The 22,314-nt window shown below is 54.3% G+C and overlaps 1 protein-coding gene across 1 annotated transcript in view; it reads left to right on the top strand.

Annotated features, from left to right (window-relative positions):
• ANXA11 (annexin A11) overlaps positions 1 to 18,799 on the top strand; it is a 45,369-nt gene extending 26,570 nt beyond the window's left edge. The window contains exons 2-15 of the mRNA XM_012762474.3: positions 1,263 to 1,325; positions 3,165 to 3,277; positions 4,821 to 5,213; positions 6,441 to 6,528; positions 6,739 to 6,833; positions 7,556 to 7,669; positions 9,622 to 9,712; positions 10,148 to 10,227; positions 10,333 to 10,389; positions 12,669 to 12,762; positions 15,266 to 15,361; positions 16,443 to 16,501; positions 16,620 to 16,742; positions 18,047 to 18,799. Of these exons, the coding sequence (XP_012617928.1) occupies positions 1,271 to 1,325; positions 3,165 to 3,277; positions 4,821 to 5,213; positions 6,441 to 6,528; positions 6,739 to 6,833; positions 7,556 to 7,669; positions 9,622 to 9,712; positions 10,148 to 10,227; positions 10,333 to 10,389; positions 12,669 to 12,762; positions 15,266 to 15,361; positions 16,443 to 16,501; positions 16,620 to 16,742; positions 18,047 to 18,106 (1,518 nt within the window). The 5' untranslated portion in view covers positions 1,263 to 1,270 and the 3' untranslated portion in view covers positions 18,107 to 18,799. The remainder of the gene's footprint in view (positions 1 to 1,262; positions 1,326 to 3,164; positions 3,278 to 4,820; positions 5,214 to 6,440; positions 6,529 to 6,738; positions 6,834 to 7,555; positions 7,670 to 9,621; positions 9,713 to 10,147; positions 10,228 to 10,332; positions 10,390 to 12,668; positions 12,763 to 15,265; positions 15,362 to 16,442; positions 16,502 to 16,619; positions 16,743 to 18,046) is intronic.
• The last annotated feature ends 3,515 nt before the right edge of the window (positions 18,800 to 22,314 follow it).

Genomic DNA, 22,314 nt, shown 5'->3' with positions numbered 1-22,314 from the left:
GCTTCCTTAAAAACAACATGCCAAGTTCTTCAGGGTAGATACGGAGGCAACTAGAATCCTGCAGGTGGATACAGTGCCCAGAACAAGGGTTATCAAAGTGGGGTCCCAAGACCAGTAACATCGCCTGGGAACTTATTCAGAATGCAGGTTTTGGCTCTACTGACTCGGAAACTCTTGGGGATGGAGCCCAGCAATGTGATTCCCTCCAGCTGATTCTGATGCACATTGCAGTTTGAGACCCAGTGTGTAAGAAGCAGCAGCTCACCCGGGGCCAGCATGTGTGACTGTTGAGGAAGCCTACGGGCGTCCTCCCCTTCCTTCGCCTGCCATTTCGGTGCCTCTGCAAACTGCAGAAGCAGCTGCTATTAGCAAGAGTAGGCAGGCTGCATGGTAGTCTTTGCATGGCTGGTGTCATCGTGGATCCGTGTCCCTTGTGGGCAGGTTAATTGGCACGGGACACTGCAGAGGGATCAGTGTACAGAGGGACTTTGTGAGAGCAGGTGTTCTACCTGGCACCAGCAGGCAAGAGTCCTGGGTTCCCAGCACTCTCCTTCCCTTACTGACAGATTGCAAGTCGCTTACTGCCTTCTCTCAGATACAGGGTGGTGCGGCGTCATTTGCCCTGATTCTGACCCTGCATCATATGAGCCTCCTGAGGGCCCTTCTTGCTTCTAGGAATAATGATTCCATACCTGAGCAGGTCCCCTTGCCAGGTGAACCAGAGGTTGAGGAATGGAAAGTGTAGCTTGGGTCAGATCCAAGCTGGGAGCTGTGGACTGCTCGGGTCTGTAGGTTGGGCCCCAGGACGTAGGGGCCTCTGGCTTCCCATTCCCGGATGGATGGTGATAAGGACACAGGAAGATAAATACAGACAGACATGGAGCCCTGAGGATGAGGCAGTGCATGCCTTGGCTCTGAAGTTGGAGGACAGGTCCACACACACTGTGTCGTCTGCAGAGGCGGGCAAGAAGCTTGGGTGAGAGGGGTTTTCAAGGAAACTGACAGGCTCGTGGGTGGCAAATCCTCCTGCAGCCGTGGGCAGGGCTGGATGTGGGCCTGGCACAGAAGTCGAGTGGCACACTGTTTCTAGCGAGAGGCCCTGGCAGGAGAGGACAGCCCGGGCTGCCATGAGCCGGGCTGCTGCAGCTTCCCCTCCTGGGGGGTTCTGGTTGCAGTTGTTGCTGTTCTCTTGGGAAGCTGCCTGGCTAGCCTGCTGTGGGCTTCCAGGCAGGGCCTGAGTGTGCTTTCCTCTTCTCTTCCAGATCCGACCATGAGCTATCCCGGCTACCCCCCGCCGGCAGGGGGCTACCCACCAGCTGCACCAGGTAAAGGGGTCTGGGTGGGGCTGGGATGGACGCCCATCTGTGCGGTGGCAGGAGTAGAGAGGGGAAGAATTGCACTTTCCTCACTCCCCAGGCTGCCCAACAGCCCAGCCCAGTGGCTGAGCAGAGGGACCCTCATGTGGGGCAGGGCTGGGCAAGAGCACCCACACTGCTGGGGCTGGGAAGGCCTGCCTTTGGAAGGCCCCAGACCAGGCTGGGACTGGGTCTCTTGCCTTTCTGATAACAGTGGGCACATGCCTTCACTTCTGAGACTCTTTTCTTTGCACAATGGTTTTGAGCATCTCTCCCTTCCTCCTTGGGCTGTCCTGGATGCTGGTGATGTGGCCAGGTAAAGCCTGTGGCACCGTGTCCTTCACAGCACTGTTGGGCAATGATTGCCCCTTGTCACTTCTCCTACCCTGTGCTGAAGGTGTGTGGTTTCACAGCAGTGGGGGTCACCTCTGCTGAAGGAGTAAGTGGAGGGAGATGCAGGGGTCAAATGACACTCGCTGTGGCTGCTGGGAGCTGGGTGACGGAGTGAAGCTGCACCACGAGGCCGGGTGGGCAGGACCCGGCCCCAGCTGCGATGCTTCTCTTCACTCTTAGATGGCGTCTTCTCTGGCCCAGGCCCCTCCTAGTTTTCCTGCAGTTTTGCCTCCATGGTAGGACAGGAAACATGGGGGCCCTGGGCCAGGGGAGACAGGCTGGTTTTCCTGAGGGTGCATGAGCTGCTGGCCCCACCCCAGGGCACTTGCGCGCATCATTTGTTTCCTCCAGTCTGAGGACCCAGGGCCTGTAGGTCATTCGGACCCTCCCTCTTTTCACAGATAAAGAACAGGCCCAGCAGGTGAGTGGCCCAGCCACTGTCCCAGAGGATGTCAGGTGCTGAGCTAGGCCACCTCCCTCTGAACGAGCCCACCCCAGGTGTGCCAGCGCTGGCCTCTGTCTCCTCTTCTCTACTAGAAATCCTGCCACTGCCGCCTTCGCCAGCACAGCTGAGCAGCCCCTGAGCAGCAGGAGAGGGAGGAGGCGGGGGTAGGGAAGGTCTGTCCCGGGTTCCCAGAGTCCTAGAGCTGAAGAGCCAGTTTGAGGCTGTGTGGATAGGAACACATCTCTCAGGCTTGCTGCCCTGCTGCTGGTCTCAGTGACAGGTCACGTATGAGCACCTGTTGGGCCCCCAGCTGAGCCCTGCACAGTTTAACTCTGTCCTCATTGCAGCAGTTTGAAGCACACGCTGATCATTATCCTACTTGTCCGCTGGGGAAATGAACCTGGAGCAGGGGTGGCCTGGCCCCAGGGCACACACCCGTCCTGCTGGCTTCAGAGCCCGGCTTTTCACCAGTTTCCTCCTGTCCCTGTGGACCAGTATCTGTGTTTTCCATGGCCCAGCCCCATCTCCCTTCAGCCTTCTGTCTGCTTCTCCCTGCTGTTTACACACTGTAGCAAATGGCCAAACTGGGAGGACCCCTGCCTGCACGATGCATTTGCATCACGTGTGAATTCTCAGAGCTCCCTGCACTCGCTGCTGTCAGGGGCTCAGCGTGGTGTCCCACAACAGTTGTCTTGTGTCTGTCCTCCCACCCCGTGACAGTGAGCTTGGGAGGGCAGAGCCTGCCCTGAGACTGCCTTACCTCATTAATATCTTACAGACGGCCTTTCCTCCCTGGAAAGAGGGGAAGGCTTCCTCTTCTCTTCCTTGTCCTGCCCTGGCGTTTCCGAGTGGCCTGTAGTGCTGCCCCGAGGCTCTGCCTAGCACCATTTCCTGACCACCTGGGGGCTCACATCTCTGCCCTTCCCCACCGGCGGGAACGGACTGGGCTGAAGGCTTGGTGTTGCTTTCAGGTGGCGGTGCCTGGGGCGGTGCTGGCTACCCTCCGCCCAACATGCCCCCCATCGGACTGGATAACGTGGCCAACTACACAGGGCAGTTCAACCAGGACTACCTCTCGGGAATGGTGAGTGCAGCGCTCCTGCAGAGGCAGCCCCTGGGCACACGCGGTGGCCAGGGGGATGGGGCTGCTGGCTTCCTGGGGCTCCAGAGTTGTCTGCGTGTTCCCCGTGGTGTGGAGTGTGCTGAGCAGTACCTCGGAACACGGGGATTTTCACCAGGGTTCTGCCACCTGGTCGCTGTCACTCTCTGGGTCTCATCCTTCCTGTCTATAAAGAGGGGGAGGGGAATGCACTGGACAGGACGGTCTCCCAGGTCCCTTGAGCTTTGCAGGGTTGGGAAGGGTGTGGTGCCTTCACGGAGCATTCGTAGAGCACCTATTGTGAGCTCAGCGTATGGCCGAGAGGGCAGGAAGGGTGTGTGCATGCGTGTTTGTGTCTGCGTGTGAGTGTGCATGTGTGTGCCATGTACCAGTGTCCATGTCCGTGTGTATGTGTGTTTACTTGTACATATGGTGGGCTTTCCAGTTGGGCCTGGCTGGACATATGGCAGGTAACTTGGGAAGATATGCTACTTTAGTTTAAAAATAATATATTTTATAATCTGAAAACAAACGTGCTTAGTGGAAACAGTGTAAGCAAAACACACCCGATGTGTGCCAGGCCCAGTTCTAGGCACTAAGGATATGTGAATAAACAAACAAAAATCTCAGCCCTGTCACACTTGTTATCCCCAGGAAGAGAGAGACAGTAGCCTAAGTCCACTGTGGGCGTTACTGAAAGTGTGGGTGCTGTGGGAACGAGGCGAGTAGGGTGGAGGGGTTGGAAGTGTGAGTGGGGGAATGTGGGGAATGATTTTAAGTTGGGGTCAAGGCGGGCCTTGCTGAGAAGGGACATTTGAGCAGAGATCTGCAGCAGGGAGGGGTGTGCTCTATGGATGTCTAGGGACCCTAGCGCCCAAGGTACCAGGGGGCTTATAGGAGGCCCCTGCGGCTGAGGGGAGAGGGAGGGGGCCAGGTGAGAGACAAGGTCTGGGGTCCAGCTCACACAGGCTGTAGTAGGCCAGCCATGGTAAGAATTTAGGCTTTTATTCTGGGTGAGTCCACCTGAGCCACACTGGCCAGAGGGGTCTGTGGCTAACAGGCTGTTGTGATGGGGCCGCTGCCCCCCTGCCTACGGACAGGGCCCCATGCCTTCTTGGGCCGGGAGCTCTTACCTTCACTCAAGTGGTCTGGGATGGAAGGGGCAGCTATTTGGAAAAGGAAGGCTATCTCCCCTGCAGAAGAGGTTGAGGATCTCTGGTTTGGATCCAGAGAGATCTAAGCTGCACTGTTTATTGGCTGTGTAGCTTTGAGCAAGTAACTTCACCTCTCTGAACCCATTTTGTCATCTGTGAAATGAGTATAAAGCTACTTGGTGTTCACAAGTGGAGACGCTCTGAGAATGACTGCTGAGCTATGAAAAGAGCTTGGCTTCAGCGGGGCCACAGGTGAGCTCTGAGTGAGGCTTCTGGGGGCCATTCAGGGCTCAGGTCAGGGAAAGGCAGATGGACAGAGCGTGGCTGGCCCCCCTGGGCCCATTAATCTTAGGCTCTGCTTTGTGTACTTTCAGGCGGCCAACATGTCTGGGACATTCGGAGGAGCCAATATGCCCAATCTGTACCCTGGGGCCCCTGGGGGCGGCTACCCACCAGTGCCCCCCGGGGGATTCGGGCAGCCCCCCCCTGCCCAGCAGCCTGTTCCTCCATATGGGATGTACCCACCCCCTGGAGGAAACCCACCCCCTGGGATGCCTTCGTATCCGCCCTACCCAGGGGCCCCTGTGCCGGGCCAGCCGATGCCACCGCCCGGGCAGCAGCCCCCAGGGGCCTACCCTGGGCAGCAGCCAATGACCTACCCTGGGCAGCCACCAGTGCCACCACCTGGGCAGCAGCAGCAGCCGGTGCCAAGCTACCCAGGATACGCAGGATCTGGGACCGTCACCCCCGCTGTGCCCCCAGCCCAGGTAAGTCCAGCCCAGTGCCACCCCAGATCCTAGAGACATGTGGCCCAATAGGTGGGGGGACGGGGAAAGGCTCAGGCCTCCAGCTATACCTTCTTATTGTAACAAGAGTGTCACTTTCTCCCAGATTGCCCTCCTGGGTGTACCCCCTAAGGCCTAGGGGAGCTACCCTGTTTCTCCAGGTTTGGTTAGATGTTCCAAACCTAACCAATGCGCATTGGGCCGGGCATCCCGGTGGGCACTCTCCTCCTCCTGTGTTATCTGCTGCCCAGGCCCCCGTCCCAAGGCTTTATGCCCCACAGCTCTTAGTCCTCAGTCCCTGGGATGTGCCCTCCCAGACAGATTTTAGAGGAATCTTAAAGTCCCCTTTGGGTAGGGAAAATTGTTGGCAGTTCCTCCAGGGTTGATCTTGGCTCATTTTGGAGAACAGTTCATGTTTGCAGAGCCTAGAATTCATTGTCATGGTTACATGGCCCAGCCAGCTAAGCTCGGGGCTGGTGGTATGTGCTTGGTGACTATTTTTAGAGGGTCCCTTTTCCTCCTCCCTCCACCGCCATACACTCCCCCTCTCCATCCTCCTTCCCTTATCTTTTCTATGAGCTTCTCTCTGGCACTGCGTTATAACCAGTTTGTGCTAGCCATCGGGGCGTCAGGCCGCCGTAGACAGTTTAGCCTGGAAAGTTCAGGTTTGCGGTTTGTGCGGCCGCTGGGGTGTGGAGGAAGGCAGGCAGGTGGTAGTCCAGGAACAGCGCCAGGGAAGCTGGTCAGGGGTAGTCGGGCTGCTGTGTTAGCACCGTGGAGGTTGGATACCTGAGTCCACCTGGAGAGGATACATGTGCTAGCCCGGCCCTGACGAGTGCTCACACGTGCTGTGGCGGTGAGCAGTCATGGGGAGGCCATGGCTCCTGTCCCCAAGGCCGGCCCTGCATCAAGAATCTAGGCCCCAGCCCTGGAGGACCTGAGCGCAGGGCAGATTTTCAGCATCAGGACTCAGCTGTAGGTGGGCTCCCAGCTCTGGGAGCCAGACGGAAGCTTCAGTACCGGACACAAGGCCAGATAGCCGTCAGGGTGGGCAGATGGGATGTAGAGTCCTCTGTGCCCTGATGGCCGGACCCTTCAGGTCCCTCAGAGTAGAGAAGGGGCTGTTCCCAGAGCCTGGCGGTAGAGCAGCCTCGCACCTGGGGAGGGCAGCCTGCAAGTCATCTCACCTGTGACTGTTTGTCCAAGTAGTTTGGAAAGCGAGGCACCATCACAGATGCTCCCGGCTTTGACCCCTTGCGAGATGCTGAGGTCCTGCGGAAGGCCATGAAAGGCTTTGGTGAGAGACCCCGGGTGGCTCAAATCCTACCCCACCATTTCCCAGGCAGTTTCATGGTGGCTCTGTGGGATAGGGGTTGGGCGGTGTGGCAGGCCTGGTCCCCATGTGATGGAAGCAAAGGTGGCTGTGGGGGTGTGGTTGGGATGCCAGGAGAGTCCCCAGCTGCAGAGCACCCTGTGAGCCCAACCCTGTCCCCCCACTCTCCCCCAGGGACGGACGAGCAGGCCATCATCGACTGCCTGGGGAGCCGCTCCAACAAGCAGCGGCAGCAGATCCTCTTGTCCTTCAAGACAGCTTATGGCAAGGTGAGTTGGGGGTGTGGGGGGACAGCAAGGCATATCCTTGGCTCCAGCACAGCCCTGCTCACCCTGCTTTCCCGGGGGGTGGGGGCAGGTGGCCTGGATCTCCTGGATGGACAGTAAGGTGCACAAGGGCATTTCCTGCTGCCAATGGCCACCACCTGGTGGCATCTTATTTAGAGGTGAAAGATGCCATGAGGGAGAAACCCCAGAGCCATAGGGTACCAGGTTTAGAAGAGGCTTCAGACGTCTGGTTTCCAGCCCAGCTCTGCGTGGCTCACTGAGGTTGTGGCCATGTCATCCCCCTCCCTCCCTACCCAGCCCTCAGTCTCCCTCCCCTGCCCTCTTGTGAGCACCATAGGAGCTTCCGCTCATGGAAGAGCTTTTAAGGAAAAGGCTTTGAGTACTGAACAAGTACAAGGGGAGTGTATTTTGAACTTTGGGGGTTTTGAATCTTAGATAAAAATTGGGTAAATTTTAGAGAGGTTAGTAGTGTTCTAGCCCAGTGCTTCTCAAACTTTAACAGGCCATGAGTCTCCGTAGTGTCGTGTTAAAATGCAGGCTCTGATGTGGGAGGTCTGGTCAGGGGCCGGAGTTCAGGCATTGCCCCCAGGCCCGCAGGTGATATGGGTGCTGCTGATCCTCAGATCCGGGAAATTGTTCTTAGTCACCTTCTGTGCATTCTCAAAATAGGCCTGTTTCTTTTGTTTGTTTGACTCTCCAATCAGGATTTGATCAAAGATCTGAAATCTGAACTGTCAGGAAATTTTGAGAAGACAATCTTGGCTCTGATGAAGACCCCAGTCCTCTTTGACGTTTATGAGATAAAGGAAGCCATCAAGGTGTGTACGTGTTTGTGTGAACGTGTGTGTGTGCGCGCGCGCGCGTGTGGACGTACAGCCCAGAAGGAGGCCTGGACCACGAGCTGTGTTATTAGCTGCTGTGGTCAGTGCGGCTCCTGGACCCTCCCGGGTTGGAGTCCACGTGCTGCAGAAAGGGGAACTCCCAGTGGTTTCCCCAGGAAGCGAATGTGTCATTTATTGAGCATCTAAATTTCTCTCCATCTTAAAATGGGGGTTGTGGGAAGACCTAGTGATCAGTCATAAGAAGAGAGGCAGGGTCCGTGGTTGGTACCGTTCTCATTCATTATGACTCTGTTATTAGCAAATAACAGAAACATGCTAGAGCTTAAAGCAAGACAAAGGTGGAAAATCAGTTATCAGGATAAAAATGAGCTTCCTGGCATGAAGAGGGAAGGGACCAGGGGTGTCAAGTGAGGAGACCTGGGCAGGATTTCTCTTGTCTCTGCTTCTTCCTGAGCGTCCGCTTCATTCCTCTGTTTGCTTCTGGGCTTCTCCTTCCGAGGCTGCTCCCAGGGGGTGCCTGTCGCCGCTCTCTATTTGCCCCTGAGACCCAGCTACGGAAGAGAGCGGCTGTCTCCACCGCATTCCACACAGGGGCAGGTTGGACTGGCTCCACCTGGGCTCACTATCTCCCCCAGTCCAGTTGGTTTTGACCCAGTGCAGGGTGCTGTCCATCCTGTCCAGTCCTGCAGCTCTGTGGGTGGGGAGCAGGCAGCGCCCACGGAAGGAGGAATCCCTGTGAATCGGACAGGAGCCCCAGACGGAATCTACTCACCAGAGGCCCCATGGGCACAATGATTTTTCCCTCCCCCAGAAGGAGAAGCAGGGGGTGCAGCATGGCGGCCTGCAAGGGAGAGTGGGCGCTGCGAAGCACATCTGCCTGCTTTATTCCAGGGAGGGGCTCAGGAGGCAGTTGGGGAGGGTGATGGAGACCTGGGGAGTGGCCCCCAGACATCTGTCCAGCTCCCGTCTCCAGCAGGATTCATGAGATGGTGGTTGTGAGTGTGGACAGACGTTAACACAGGTGTGGTGTCAGCTGTCGCTTGGCAGCTGTGTGTCCGTGAGCATCTGTCTGTGAGGTGGGGACGGTAGATCTCTCAGGACACATGGTCAGCTCTGGGTAAGGTGGCTAACACGTGAGCCCTTTGCAAATGCCGGGTAAGCTGACAGTGGCAGTATCGATAATCGGTAATCATAAAAATAGCTGCCACAAGATCATACTTCCTGCCTGACAGTCACAAGTGCCCTACATATGTTAACTCGTTTAATCCCTGTGACTTCCCTGTGAGGTAGGTACTAGCATCATTCCCGTGTTATAGACAAGGAGCCAGAGACACAGAGAGGTTAAGTGATGTGTCCAAGGTGACACAGCTAGTAAGCCACAGAGGCTACTGGCCCTGTCCTCTGCCTTGTCGCTTAGTGTAGCATCCCATTCATTCTCCTTGCTGCTGCCTTTTCCTGGATGTCTCCAGACACGCCACAATCCACTCCAGGACTCTAGTTTTTCCTCATGTCCACTCTGATCTTATTTGCTTTTAACCCACTTTCTCAGTTTGTCTTCTCACTCATGGCTGAACTCAGAATGAAACAGACCTTGGTCTATATCTTAACCTGACCATTTATTGTGTAGCCTTGGACAAGTCCCTACACCTCTCTGATTCTCAGTTTTCTGATCCATGGGGATGCCCCTTCATGTGACCCCCTACTCATCACCATTGTCACTGTCATTATCTGGTGCTTTCCTAGGGCTATGGAGGGAAGCTGGCACTCCAGGCCTGGGAACAGCATGATGGGTGTGTCTTGTCAGGGCCTGTGTTGCTGGGTTTTGTGCCCTGGGGTCAGGGCAGTGCCGTGGCAGCTGCTCTCTTTCCTGGATGCTGGTGAGGGAGCTGTCACAAGCGTGTGGTTTGTTGTATTCTCTGCCGCCTCAGGGGGCTGGCACCGATGAAGCCTGCCTGATTGAGATCCTCGCTTCCCGCAGCAATGAGCACATCCAGGAGCTGAGCAGAGCCTACAAAACAGGTCAGGCTGGGCCCAGGCCCTCTGCAGCTCCCTCTGCTTCCTGGGCCTCGGCCTCTCCCAGAGCCTCTGATTCCTTGCTGGCCTTCTTATCACTCTCTCCTGTCACCCCCAACACACTGGGCTTTGACCCAAGACCCAACCCTGTTTGCGTATGATTTGCTGTTTGCACATGGTTTTCCCAGCCCTCCTATCTTAGTCACTTACCTTAGACTAAGGTAGGAGGGCTGGGAAAACCTCTTGGGTGTTGTTTGAGCCAAGCTGGACCAGAGGCCAGGTCAGCCTGGAGGTCACAGGCTTGTAAGCCCCTGGAGGGCCACATGGGCCACCTGTCTCCTCACACCTGAGACCCCACCAGGGTCCACTGTCAACCATATCTGCTGTGGGCAGCTCCGTACATGGTGTTCAGAGTGGGTCTTCTCTGCTTATCCCTTTCAGAATTCAAGAAGACCCTGGAGGAGGCCATTCGAAGTGACACATCAGGGCACTTCCAGCGACTCCTCATCTCTCTCTCTCAGGTATGTTTCCCAGGAGGGGAAATCAGAGAGGTGGGACCGAGCAATGAGGCAAAGGAAGGAGATGGGGAGGGAGTGGGCTTGACCATACGACCTGCTTCCTTGCAGGGAAACCGAGACGAAAGCACAAACGTGGACATGTCCCTCGTCCAGAGAGATGTCCAGGTGAGTGTGAGGCCAGCCACCCCACCTGGGCTTCCTAAACCAGAAGTGTTTCCCACTTTCTTGCTTCATGAGAGAGGTGCTTGGGGATGGAAAGAGCAGTAGTTAAGGAGTGGGTTCCAGAAGTTATGAGTTTCAGATGTGCTCTGCTGCTTCTCAACTGTGCAACATTATGCATGTCACCTAGCCTTCATTTGGGCTTCAGTTTCCACATATATAAAAGGGAACATGTGAGATAATAAATATTGCAATGGTTCATAGATCACAGTTATGGGCGTGGGATTTCATGTGACTTGGTTTCCCCATGTTTCATTGTGTATACCTTTATGTTTGTAAAGTGGCAGAATTTGCACTTGCCTATTAAGCTTTTGAGGATTTGAGCCTAGAAACCTGCTGTCACATTAGTTGTACAGCTTTGGAATTCTGCCCTTGTCCTCCTTGTGAGTTGCAGATAAAAAGGGGAAAGTCCAGGCATCTGAGCTCCTCTCTAGAGAAGTTCGGGCCACCCACGCATGAATTTAGACCAGAGTATTCTGGCTGCAGAGAGCCATGGTTTCCTGGTAGGTTAGAACTGGCCCTACCTTGATTTGTCCCCCTTCATTACTCCTGCCACCCATGGCAGGGCATTCACCAGGAACTGCTGGTGATCAGGGTGGGACAGGACCTTGTGGAATGCCCCCTTGTTGGGTCTGGAGGAGAGCTACTCTGTGGTCTCATCCCTCTGCTTTCCAGATGAGGAAACTGAGGCTCAGAAAGGTTGAGCACTGTGCCTAGAGAAACCTAGAGACAGAGTCCAGCCCCATAGCTCTGTTTTCTTTGCGAAGGTAACACCTGTCTTTGCCTTGGTCCCAGACCTGCCTCAGTTTCTCCCTGGCCTGTGATGTCCATTCCCATTTCTGGATCAGGGCTGGACCTCTGAGGCTCCCAGGCCCAGTTGCAAGGTCTGGTGCTCTACTTCTCAGTTCCAGACCTGCTCCAGCCTTATCTTGATCTGTGAGGTCTCTGAGCCCCTGACTGCTGCCTTCTGCCCTCGGGTATCAGTGCCCTTATGTCCAAGGGCTGCTACCTGAGGCTTAGAAGGCACTTTAGGCTGGCGCAGTGGCTCACACCTGTAATCCTAGCACTCTGGGAGGCTGAGGTGGGAGGATCACTTGAGCTCAGGAGTTAGAGACCAGCCTGAGCAAGAGCCAGACCCCGTCTCTACTAAAAATAGAAAAATTAACTGGATATGGTGGTGCGTGCCTGTAGTCCCAGCTATTTGGTAGGCTGAGGCAGGAAAATCACTTGAGCCCAGGAATTGGAAGTTGCAGTGAGCTTTCATGACACCACTGCACTCTGGCCTAGGCAACAGAGTAAGACTGTGTCTCAAAAAAAAAAAAAGAAAAAAAATAGGAGGAGAAGGAGGAGGCACTTTAAGGGCCATGTAGTTCAGAGGTTGCAAATTGGCCAATATTTTGAGCTCAAACCTTCAAAAGTTTAACAGGCAAATGTAAATTCTGCTCCTTTGCAAACATAATGATAACATGCAATGAAACATGGGGTAGATAAAAAATTACATGAACTCCCACATCCAGAACTCTGATCTTATCTAGAACTGTGATCTATCAACTGTTGCAATGTTTATTGTCACACATGTTCCTTCTTGGAGATAGGGAAACTGCTTTTCCAGAACTTACACAGAGATGTCTGGATTTTTCTCTCTGGCAGCTGTGAGCCTGTGTGCCTCTATCAGAGTGCTCAGCAGGTGCCGAGAAGTAACCGCCCCACTGCATGGTTAGCCAGGGTCGCCCCGCCTCAGCTTTACAGCTGGCCTGTTTCTCAAAGCTGGGTCAGCTGGCCTCTTTGGGCTTTCCAGTTTGCAACCCCAAATCTCATCCAGCCTTCACATTTTAGAAATGAGGAAACTAAGGCTTAGAGGGGGCCAGTGGCCTGCCTAGCATCCCAGGGCAAGTTGGTAGCAGAGGCAGGACTTGAGCCCAGGCCTCTCATTCCGTGTTCTTCTCTGCGGCTCTACTCCCTCGGTTGGGTTAAGGGTTCAGGCTGTTCTTTTCCTGACCTGCGGCCCAGTCGGCCTTGGCTGTCCTGGTCCAAGTTTTCCATAGCCTCAGTCCTCTGTGCCACCCAGTGAGGGGGCGTGTGCAGGTGTCTGGTTCAGCACAGTGAGTGGAACACAGCAGGGACCCTCTCACCCAGGCACTGCTCCCATTTCCTAGGCGACTGGGGCCTCAGGCCTGGGTCTGGGGTGGGGCTTGCACTGCATATGCGTCTTCCTCTCTGTCCAGGAGCTGTATGCGGCCGGGGAGAACCGCCTGGGAACGGATGAATCCAAGTTCAATGCCATTCTGTGCTCCCGGAGCCGGGCCCACCTGGTGGCAGGTAAGACAGGCCTGGCTCCCTCTAGGGCCAGTTGGGTGAGGGCAGACAGGGCACTGTGGGGAAACAGCTGCCCTCAGGTGTCAGTGCCAGAATCAGGCCAGCTGTAAAGCTGAGAAGAGGGACCCTGCGAACACTTGTGGTCCCTCTGCTGAGACTTTTGCATCCTCAGAAGAGCCCCCTGGTGGTGGTTTGCAAGGTATGGTAGTAGGATTTCCTGAGTCTGGCAAGTGCTGGGTTCCTGAGAAAGTGAAGGAAGAAATGAGGAAATGGGCGCTTCTGGTTGCCCAGCATCTTTTTACGCTACAATGTGGAGCATTAGAGTTGGACGAGCCCTTTGGGAACACCTGATCCACTGTTTTCCAAAGCGCAGCATAAAAAACAAGCATAACTATAACACTAAGCAACATTCATTTACTCATTCATTCAACAAACGTAAATTGAGCTCCCGCCACGTGCCCGTCTATCAGGTGTGGGGCGGGCGTGAGGGAGCCGTAGGGGACAGAGCACTGCAGTCTGTGCTCGGGGCACCTTTTTGTTCAGAGAGACAGACAATAAACAAATGAGATGAAATCTGTGTCGGATGATGAGTCCTGCAGAGAAGAGTAAAGCTGGAAGCAGGGTGGGGAGTGCCGGCGTGGTCCCCACTGAGGCAGTGGCTCTGATTTAAAGACCCAAGGGAGGCGCAGGTGCAGAGGCCCTACACGGAGGCTCCCAGCAGCTGAGGACAGTGCAGCCTTGTGGAACAGACAGAGTGAGGGAGGCCAGTAGGAGGTGAGGGCAGAGACAGGACGAGCCCTGCTGAAGTCTTTACGGAGTTAGGTATTTATCTTGAGAAAAACAGAGAGCCACTGGAGGGCCCCTGGTAGAGGTGGCTGGGCACGCTCCCTGGCTGCAGTGCTGAGAATGGAGTGAAGGGGTCTCTGGCCAAGCAGGGGAGCCATCAGGAGGCCACGGTGACCCAGGGGAGAAACGGTGGTGGCTCAGACCAGAGTGGTAGGGCAGGGCAGGGGGTGAGGAGGGGCAGGTTCTGGCCCTGCTTGCTGATGACTTGCACGTGGTGCGTGGGAGGAAGAAGAATCAGGACTGATGTGGGGTCTCTTTCAGCTGAGCCGGGGGAGCATGGAGTGGCCCTGGGCTGGGACTGGGGAGCTGTGGGTGGAGCAGGCTTTAGGCAGGAGGACAGCAGAAGCCTGAGGGGTGGAGGTACAGGGAGGCAGTGGGCCAATGAGGCTGGAGGACAGGAGGGGTCCACACTGGGTGTGGAAATTGGGAGCTGTGAGTGGCTGAAGGTGTCAGGCTCTGGGACTCCAAAAGGCCCCCTTGGGAGGGAGAATTGAGGGGTCCCAGTGGTTTGAGGACAGGGTGCTGAGCCAGTGAAGGAGACTAAGAAGGAGCAGCTGGTTGAGGTGGGAGGACCAGGGGAGGGGAGTCTGGGAGGCCAATGTGTTGGAATGGCCCCTGTGAGTGGCAGGTGAGGTCTGAGGACAGTGACTGCACTGAGCAACGTGAACGGCTCTGCACCAGGCCCTGGGCTGAGTGCCAAACGCAGAGTGCCGAACGCATGCTAAGTCCTTGATACGTGTGTCAGGTGCTGTGGACCTTCCCATTTCACAGCCATGGCGGCAGGCACAGGGTGGTTGGGGAAGCCGGGTGGCACAGCTAGAAATGGCTGAGCTCGGATTTGAACCCAGACCTCCTGGCCCCAGCACACACATTTCAAGCTCTATACTATCCTGTGATGGGGCGTGAGTGAACATATTTTCATCTTGATCATTATTTATTGTAAAGAGCATAGAATATACAAGTAGCACATCAAGTCCATGATTATTTTTTAGGAGAAAAGAGCAGCTGAGTTGAAGAATATATTCATTAAAATGGATACAGATATAGCAGAAATCACAACTTTGGTATGCAAGTGGAAACTGAGACCCAGGTTGGGGAAGGAGAGGTTTATATTCAGGGCAGAGCTAGAGCTGGTAGGACAAGGTCTCCATGGTGCCAGCTGCCTCTCTGGGAGCCAGCAGTCCAGTCCCCCGGGTGCTCAGCTTTTCCTAGGTTGAGTTGGGCCGGGGGGCAGGGAGGGCAGCAGAAAGCAAAGCTGGCTGGAATGACTGGGCCCCAGCTCGCAGTCGGACTGAGAAGGACTGATGCTTGGGCTGCTGTGACAAAGTACCACAGACTGGGTGGCTTAAACAACAGATACTCACTTTCTTATAGTCTTGGAGGCTAGAAGTCCAAGGTCAAGGTGCAGGCAGGGTTGGTTTCCTGCCTGGCTCTGTGCTCACGTGGTCTTTCCTCCACATAGGCACGTCCCTGGGATCTCTCTGTGAGACCAGTCAGATTGGATTAGGGCCTTGATGTAATTTAATTACCTCTTTAAAGACTTTATCTCCAAATACAGTTATATTCTAAGGGATTGGGGGTTGGGACTTCAACATATGAATTTTAGCTGGGGGGGGAGCATAATTCAGTCCATAACATATCCCTTTTGTCTTCCTGCTAGTTTTCAATGAATATCAGAGAATGACGGGTCGAGACATTGAGAAGAGCATCTGCCGGGAGATGTCTGGGGACCTGGAGCAGGGCATGCTGGCTGTGGGTGAGTGTCTTGCCTTGCCTGCCCGCCTAGCCACCGGGCTGGCCTGTCCTGTAAGTTCTCAGGACACTCACCCATCCTTAGTTTAGAGGTGTTGTAATGAAAGAACCACAGAATCCAAAATTGCTAAATCCGGCTGTCTGAATAGTGGGAAGTCATGCTGCTTCCCAGATCGCTGCGCTGTCGAGCCCCCAGCTGTCCCGGAGGTGTCCTGTTTGTGTTTCCAGAGTGGCCCTGGAGAAGGGAGCTGCAGTGTGGGTATTTGTGGGAAGGCATCCAGCTGCTCTCTTGGAGGAAGATGACTCATATCCTGCCAAGTTTCCTCTAAAAATACATCCCTGCAGGCAGTTGTCAGATGTTTGTGATGGAAACACGTGGAAAGATTTTTACTTGCAACAGCAAAACAGGCCCCTGCGGAGGAGGGCTGGCTTAGCTCCCGGGACGGCGCTGTGCCTCCTACAGTGCCTGTGCCCTCCCAAGCGGGGCCTGGCGGGCTGCAGGTCTCTCCCCTGCGACATGGAGTTGGGCCCATGCTCTGTGGCCCTCAAAACCCTCTTATTCACATGAGAAAATCAGTTTGCTTATCTTTTGGCTGTGCTTTTCTTGGGGCTTCCTGGGTACAGCAAATGGTAAATCCTCATTTCCCTCAGTGTCACCCTGGCAGGTCCTATGACCCAAGAGCCCTGGGGAGACACTCATGCCGCTTGGCCTCCCGTCCTCTGTTAGAGTCTTGGCCTCTCCAGTGTGCCCCTCCTGCCTGTGCAGCAGCACGGTTCCACATCCCGTCCATGCTTCATCCCCTCTCGGTTCCAGCCTCACTAAATCCCTGGCCCCTCTGGTTCTTTCACCACAGTGGTTGCCAGGAAAGAGGTTGGGTTGGTGTCCAGGCTCTGCCTGTTTCTGTTCCAAAGAGCTGGGGCCGAGATCATGGGGTAATGGAGCCTGCAGAAGGAGGAAGGGAAAGACGATGGATGCAGTGATGCATTTGATATTGGGGCCTCCTCAGAGGACACTTGGGTACTCCTTGCCCCCTTGGGCCGACAGTTTTCTGCAGATCTAGTTATGCTGAGTTTCTCTCTTCTAGTGAAATGTCTCAAGAATACCCCGGCCTTCTTTGCTGAAAGGCTCAACAAGGCCATGAGGGTACGTGACTCCCGTGTGCAGAGGACCCAGGGCTGAGGGTGGGAGGCTCAGGGAGGCCCCGGGAGGGTGGGGAGGCGAGGAGGCCTGTCGCTCATGCTCCTGGGTGGACCCTCTTTAGGGAGCAGGAACGAAGGACCGGACCCTGATTCGCATCATGGTGTCGCGCAGCGAGGTCGACCTCCTGGACATCAGATTGGAGTACAAGCGGATGTATGGCAAGTCACTGTACCACGACATCACGGTACGAGCCCACTGCGGGCTGACCGGGCTACCTTTGGGTGTCCCCATCACCTGTGCACCTTTCTGGCACCCCACCTTCTCTCCCATGTGCTTGGCCTCTGTGCCATGAAGGGGCAACTTGTTTGCGGACCTCAGACTTGTTCTTTTCAACTTGTTCATCTAGTTGCCCCCGAACAGATTATAATCTCCTGAGGGCAGGGCGGGTCTTGGGCCTGACCTTCAGAGTCCCGGCCACAGTGCGAGTCTGTGATCTATCCGTGAGCACCCACATTGGCTCTGGCTCGCTCAGCTCTATGGCAGAGGCCACGGGGTCGGACAGTCAGAGTGAGAGCTCCAGGCTCACACTGCTTGGAGTCCAATCCCGGCTAACTGTGATCTCCAACAGCTTCCTTAAACCTCTTCGCTCCCGGGCTCCATCATCTTTATGATGGGGAAAATAATAGTTCCTCCCCGAGAATGTCGTGGGTGTGGAACACGGCAGTGCACGGAAAGTGCCTAATAAACACTGGCCCCTGTGTACCGCTGTGCGCCTCAGCCAGGCTGACAAAGCTTATTCTTGTCTGGGCGGTCTGACAGTCAAATCCTGAACTCACGTGAACCTTGAAATTGCATCACGGGGACCGGGTTCTGACTTCAGACCCACTAGCGTCTGATGGAGTTGGCCTGCTGTTGAGGGAAGCCACCTCCAGGCCACAGGAAGGACTCTGTGGGTAGAGAGTGAGTGATGGCTCGCAGAGTACCTTCTGGGTGCCTACGGGCTGTGCACAGCAGGGAGAAGCCGTAGGCCTCACCCTCGGATTGCTTAGAGTGGAGGGAAATGGTTAGGAATTAGCCAAGCCGGCCTGCGCTCCTGGAGTGAGTGCGGCGGTCTCAGATGGAGGAGAGATTTATGGGAACTGGGTGGCCTGAGTCCTCCATTGGGTGGTCACACACGAGATTGTTTCTGGAGCAGGACTCACCATTTCGTAATGGTATAACCCCCCCATTTGGTGCAACATAAATGCACTGGGGAAAGAACAGTATTGGTTAGCTCTGGGTAGTGGTTTTTAGGCTGATTTAAAATTTTTTTGTGATTATCTGATTTGGATAATTGGGGCAAGTGCAGCTTTTTGTTTTTTTAATGGAGGCCTGGGGAGGGAAGGCTGACCTGCGCCGTGTGACGCCTGTGCCGCCTGCTCCGGGCCCAGCGGGATGGAGCCTCCCTGGGCCGCGGCCTGCCTCTCCATAGGGCACTTGGGCCACAAGAGAATCAGGAGCCGGAAGCTGTGCCTCCCTCAGCTGACACTGCTTTGTTTCTGTGGCCAGGGAGATACTTCGGGGGATTACCGGAAGATCCTGCTGAAGATCTGTGGTGGCAACGACTGAGCAGGGACTGGTGGCTCGCTCTGCCCCAGCGGCAGTGCCAGGAAAAGGCCAACAGAATGTCTGGTTCCGACAAATCCACAAATAGCCCCAAGGTGTGCCGTCCCCCACCCCTGCTGACCCGTGTATTGTGCTGCAGGACCTGGGTCCTTCTAGAACTCTCTCAGGACGCCTTTTCCACTCCACCCCCCACGGCCTCTTGCTGCTCAGTAGATGTTTTAGTTCCTGACTCGTGCCGTCATTCCACTCTGCTTGTGGCGAGGATTCTCGCCTTCATTGTAGTCATGTGATTTTATATTTTTATGGAAAGGCATATTTTCTTTCTCACAGTCATTGCCAGCCAAGGTGCACATGAGTCTGTTTGCTGCATACACATTTCTGGGGAGAGTGACTGGGAGGGAGAGCGCCGTGTCCTCACTGAGGAGAAAAAGGGAGGACCCTGAAGGTTAATCTTCACGTCTGGTGAGAATGTGTCACTAGCTTTGTTATTGCCAAACTCACTCCTTTTTAGAAAAAAAGAAAAAAGACCAGAAAGTCATGTATTTGTTCCATCTTCCTTGCAAAACCACAGGAACAAAGCCAGTCTCTGCCAGTGACAGGGCTTCTTGTAATTTGGAATGTGCCTTAAATATGAATGTCTATAGCCAAAATCTGTTTCCAAATTAAAAGCCAGCCAGCTCTGGAACATTCTGGAAATGTCTTTGTCGTGCCAGCTTATTTTCTTCTGCTTCATGATTCTGCCCTGTGGCTCAGGGTTCTGGCCTTATTAGCTTATTAGCCAGCAGAAATTCACATAATTTTAAGTAGAAGCGTGTGCTCAGGAAATGCTGGGCATAAGGTCATTTGTAGGGCCTGGAGGAGGAGGGCTCCTGCAATCCATGGCGGGGGCACAGATGCTGGAGGGGCGCAGGGATGTTGGTTGGGCACAGGTGCCGTCCACTGAAGGTGAGGTGGGCAGAGTGTGGTCCTTCACCCAGGTCCTGAAGGAGGGCACAGTGGGTAGAGGGTGTGTGCTAATTCCTGGGGTCTCTCTGCAGGGGGCCAGAGAGGAGGATGGGGACAACCCACACAGGCCCAAGACCAGCGCCTTCCCTCAGAGACCCTCCAGTCTGAAAGGTGCTCATGGCCCTGGTCCCCAGCAGGCCCTGTGCCCTTTGGTTGGTTGTGTTTGGGGGAGGGGGAGTCCAGAAGGGACAGAATTTCTAGGAATCATGGTGTCATGTCCAGAAGCCCAGAGCTGGCCTTGCTGGTCAGGGGTCTCCACTCACTTTCTGGCCTCCTGTGTTGAAAAGTTTGTAAAGCAGGGAATCCAGAGAGACTAGGCTAGATCATCAAGCCTGCTGGGTCCTGTTAGGGGCCCGAGGGAGTCGCTTGTCTGCAGAGTAGACATTTGCTTGGGGGCACCACCTGACTCCTCACTGCCCCCAAACATAGTGAGAGGAAGGGTGAGACCCAAGGGGTGTGGCGCAGCCGTGAGCTGGGCACTGGCCTGGTCTACCTAGACCTGCCTTCCTGAGCCAAAGGCTGGTGGACGCTGCAGTTGATGGCAGGTCCCGATCAATGTGTCAACTCTGGCCCAGTGTCTTTGCCTGCAGCCCAAGCTGAAGCCCCACCCCTGTGGCCTCCCAAGAACCCCTCCCCAAGAGCAGCTGCTTGCCCTTAAGTGCCAGGTGGGACCTGCCTGATGGCATGAACTGCTTGGCATTATACAGCTTACCATGAACTCAGGCTGGTCCTGGTGGCCTCCTGAGCTGCGACAGTGCTCTCATGTGACTGAATGCTCGGTGACATTACTTTGCCCTGTTATCTAAGCCAGAGGTCTCAGCCTGGTGCCCAGCAGGCAGTATCAAGCCTATAGAGGCATTTACTTGGGTCCTCAAAGAGTCTCTAGAATATTTAACTTGTTGCCAACATTTAAATATTGAGAGATTTTATATTTTTAAAAAACCTGGACTCCTGGCTTCTCTTGAAAACCCAGAACTTCTGGCATTACTGGGCCTGCATTCCCGCATGGCTACAGCTGAGTTGCAGCTGCCTGCTTTAGGCGGGTACTCTCTGTTTGCCCCACCACTCCCTATTGTATTACACCAAGTCCATGTTACTTATTTGGTCCCTGCAGGCCTTTGAGTTTGAGAGCCCTGGTCTACCCACTTCGGGACCACCTGTGCTTTTCCCAGTCCTGGTTCTCCTGCCTTCCTATCCCTCTGGCTGTCCTCTTGGTCATGGCCAAGGGATCTGACCCATGGTAAGTGTGGGCTAGAGGACTTCGAGAATTCACTAGAAGCAAAGGCCTCCAAGGTCAGTGGGAGATTGGGATCAACACTGTTGATTATGCTTAGGACAGAAAAGGTGAGAGGAAGACATGTGACATTACAGGTGATCTTTCTGAGAGAGAACACTGGGTCTCGTCTTGCCTCCTGGAGATATTAGTCAAGTCCAGTCTGTCTACACACACCTGATCTCACTTCTAAACTAGCAAGTAGAGGATGAAGCATCAGATAAATTCTGTCCTGAGTGCATTTTCAGCAGCTGTGGGGGTATTGAAAGGAACACTTCAGCCAGTACTAGAAGTAAAAAAAAAAAGAAATAAAAAAAAAAAAAAAAGAAAAAGAAAGGAACACTATCTGTTAGGGCGGGACCAGGACTAAGGTGAAGAGAGTGAGGTGTTTGTCTCGAGTACAAACTTAAGAAAGCAGCCTTGGAGCACTCCCTTAGTGGATGGGTAGACAGTCCCAAAGTGGGTGGTTTTCTCAAGCCCTAGTGTGCATCAAGATCATCTGGGGAGCTTGCTAAAGAGCAGGTCTCGGGCTGCACCCTCACAGATTCTGAGCAGGTGTGGGGCTGGGAAACTGCATCTGTCACCTGCTATCATCTGATGCTGATCTAAATGTTGCTGTGGTGAGGCAGAGAACTGCTCCAGACCAGAGGTGTTCATGCAGAGGGCAGATAGCAGGGTGTGCTTGGAATTCAGTCGGGTGATGGGAGATGGGATGAGGCACTCCTAGCTTTCGGAAGAGGGATCTGAAAGATGAACCTTTGCAGATGCCCATGGTCAAAGCAACAGCTGAATGCCATGCCATGCCCATCCTCTGTTGGCCTTGGCAGGGAGTTATAGTCCTCGCCTAGGACCTGACCCCTTATTTTTGCTATAGGCTCTTTCCTGCCCTGGCTGATACAGAGTGGAATGAGACCTGGAAATGAATCAAGCTGAATACATTTCTTCAGGCAGATAAAGGCTTGCATTTCACCCCATCAAACCTGAAAACTCTCTCTGCCTGTGTTCCTCTAAAAGACAGGGACATCATGACTCAGTCCCTCACCAGGCCCCATACAGGATCCCCTTTCAGTAAGAGTCAGTCAACCCCCCAGCTCTACCAGGGACTCTTACCCCTGGCCCCTGCTCCTTGGAACGCTGCCCCTTGGCATAATACCCATGTCCAGCCTGAGCCTGGTGCCTTCTCAACAGTAAGAGCTAATGTAGTCCTGAAGCAAAAGGAGCTCTGGCCTGAGAATCTATTCCAATCTCAGCTCAGCCACTGTGACTGTGACCATGTGACCCTTCTTTGAGCCTTTGTAAAATGAGGGGTAGAGTAGATGAGAACTTCTGGAACTTTAACTTGGTCATCCAAAAATGGTGGAGTAGAGAGCTCCAAAAGTCCATCCTTTCACAAAAGCAGCAGGCAAGCTGGCAAAAACTGTCAGAATCAACTCTATTTGAACTCTGGAAACTAATTGAAAGTTTACAGCAACCGGGGGAATGCTTAAAAAACAAATCTGAACTCAGTAAGAGCTTTGTTGTGTTTTAGCTTATGTTTGCCCCATTCCCCACTCCCCAGCTTGGCAGCAGCATCACAAACAATATCCCATGTTCTCTATATGTAATGTTCCTAGCACCGAAGGAAGCAGAATCAACCTTATTCTCAAGAAGCATGGTTTTTATTTTGATCTGTCAAGTTGCTCCCTGAAAGACAGGCTTAAATGGCTTGCCTAATTTGGAACTCTCCCAAAGTGAAGGTGGCCACCTGGGGGGACATTTCAAAGCCAATGCATTAGCCACCGATGCCTGGGGGAAGGAAAAACAGTTGGGGCAAACAGGAGACCAACCGAAAAGCTTGAGGAGGAAAGGCTGAGGAATAAGATTCTTTGGGGGAATAAGAGCTTTAAAGATCCCCCACGTGTTACTGGGAAACTAGAAGGCCATACGTATGCCA

The sequence above is a fragment of the Microcebus murinus genome, chromosome 14 (assembly GCF_040939455.1).
Source record: "Microcebus murinus isolate Inina chromosome 14, M.murinus_Inina_mat1.0, whole genome shotgun sequence".
Lineage (NCBI taxonomy): Eukaryota > Metazoa > Chordata > Mammalia > Primates > Cheirogaleidae > Microcebus > Microcebus murinus.
Note: the sequence above shows the minus strand (reverse complement) of the source record. Positions and strands in the feature narration are given on the sequence as shown.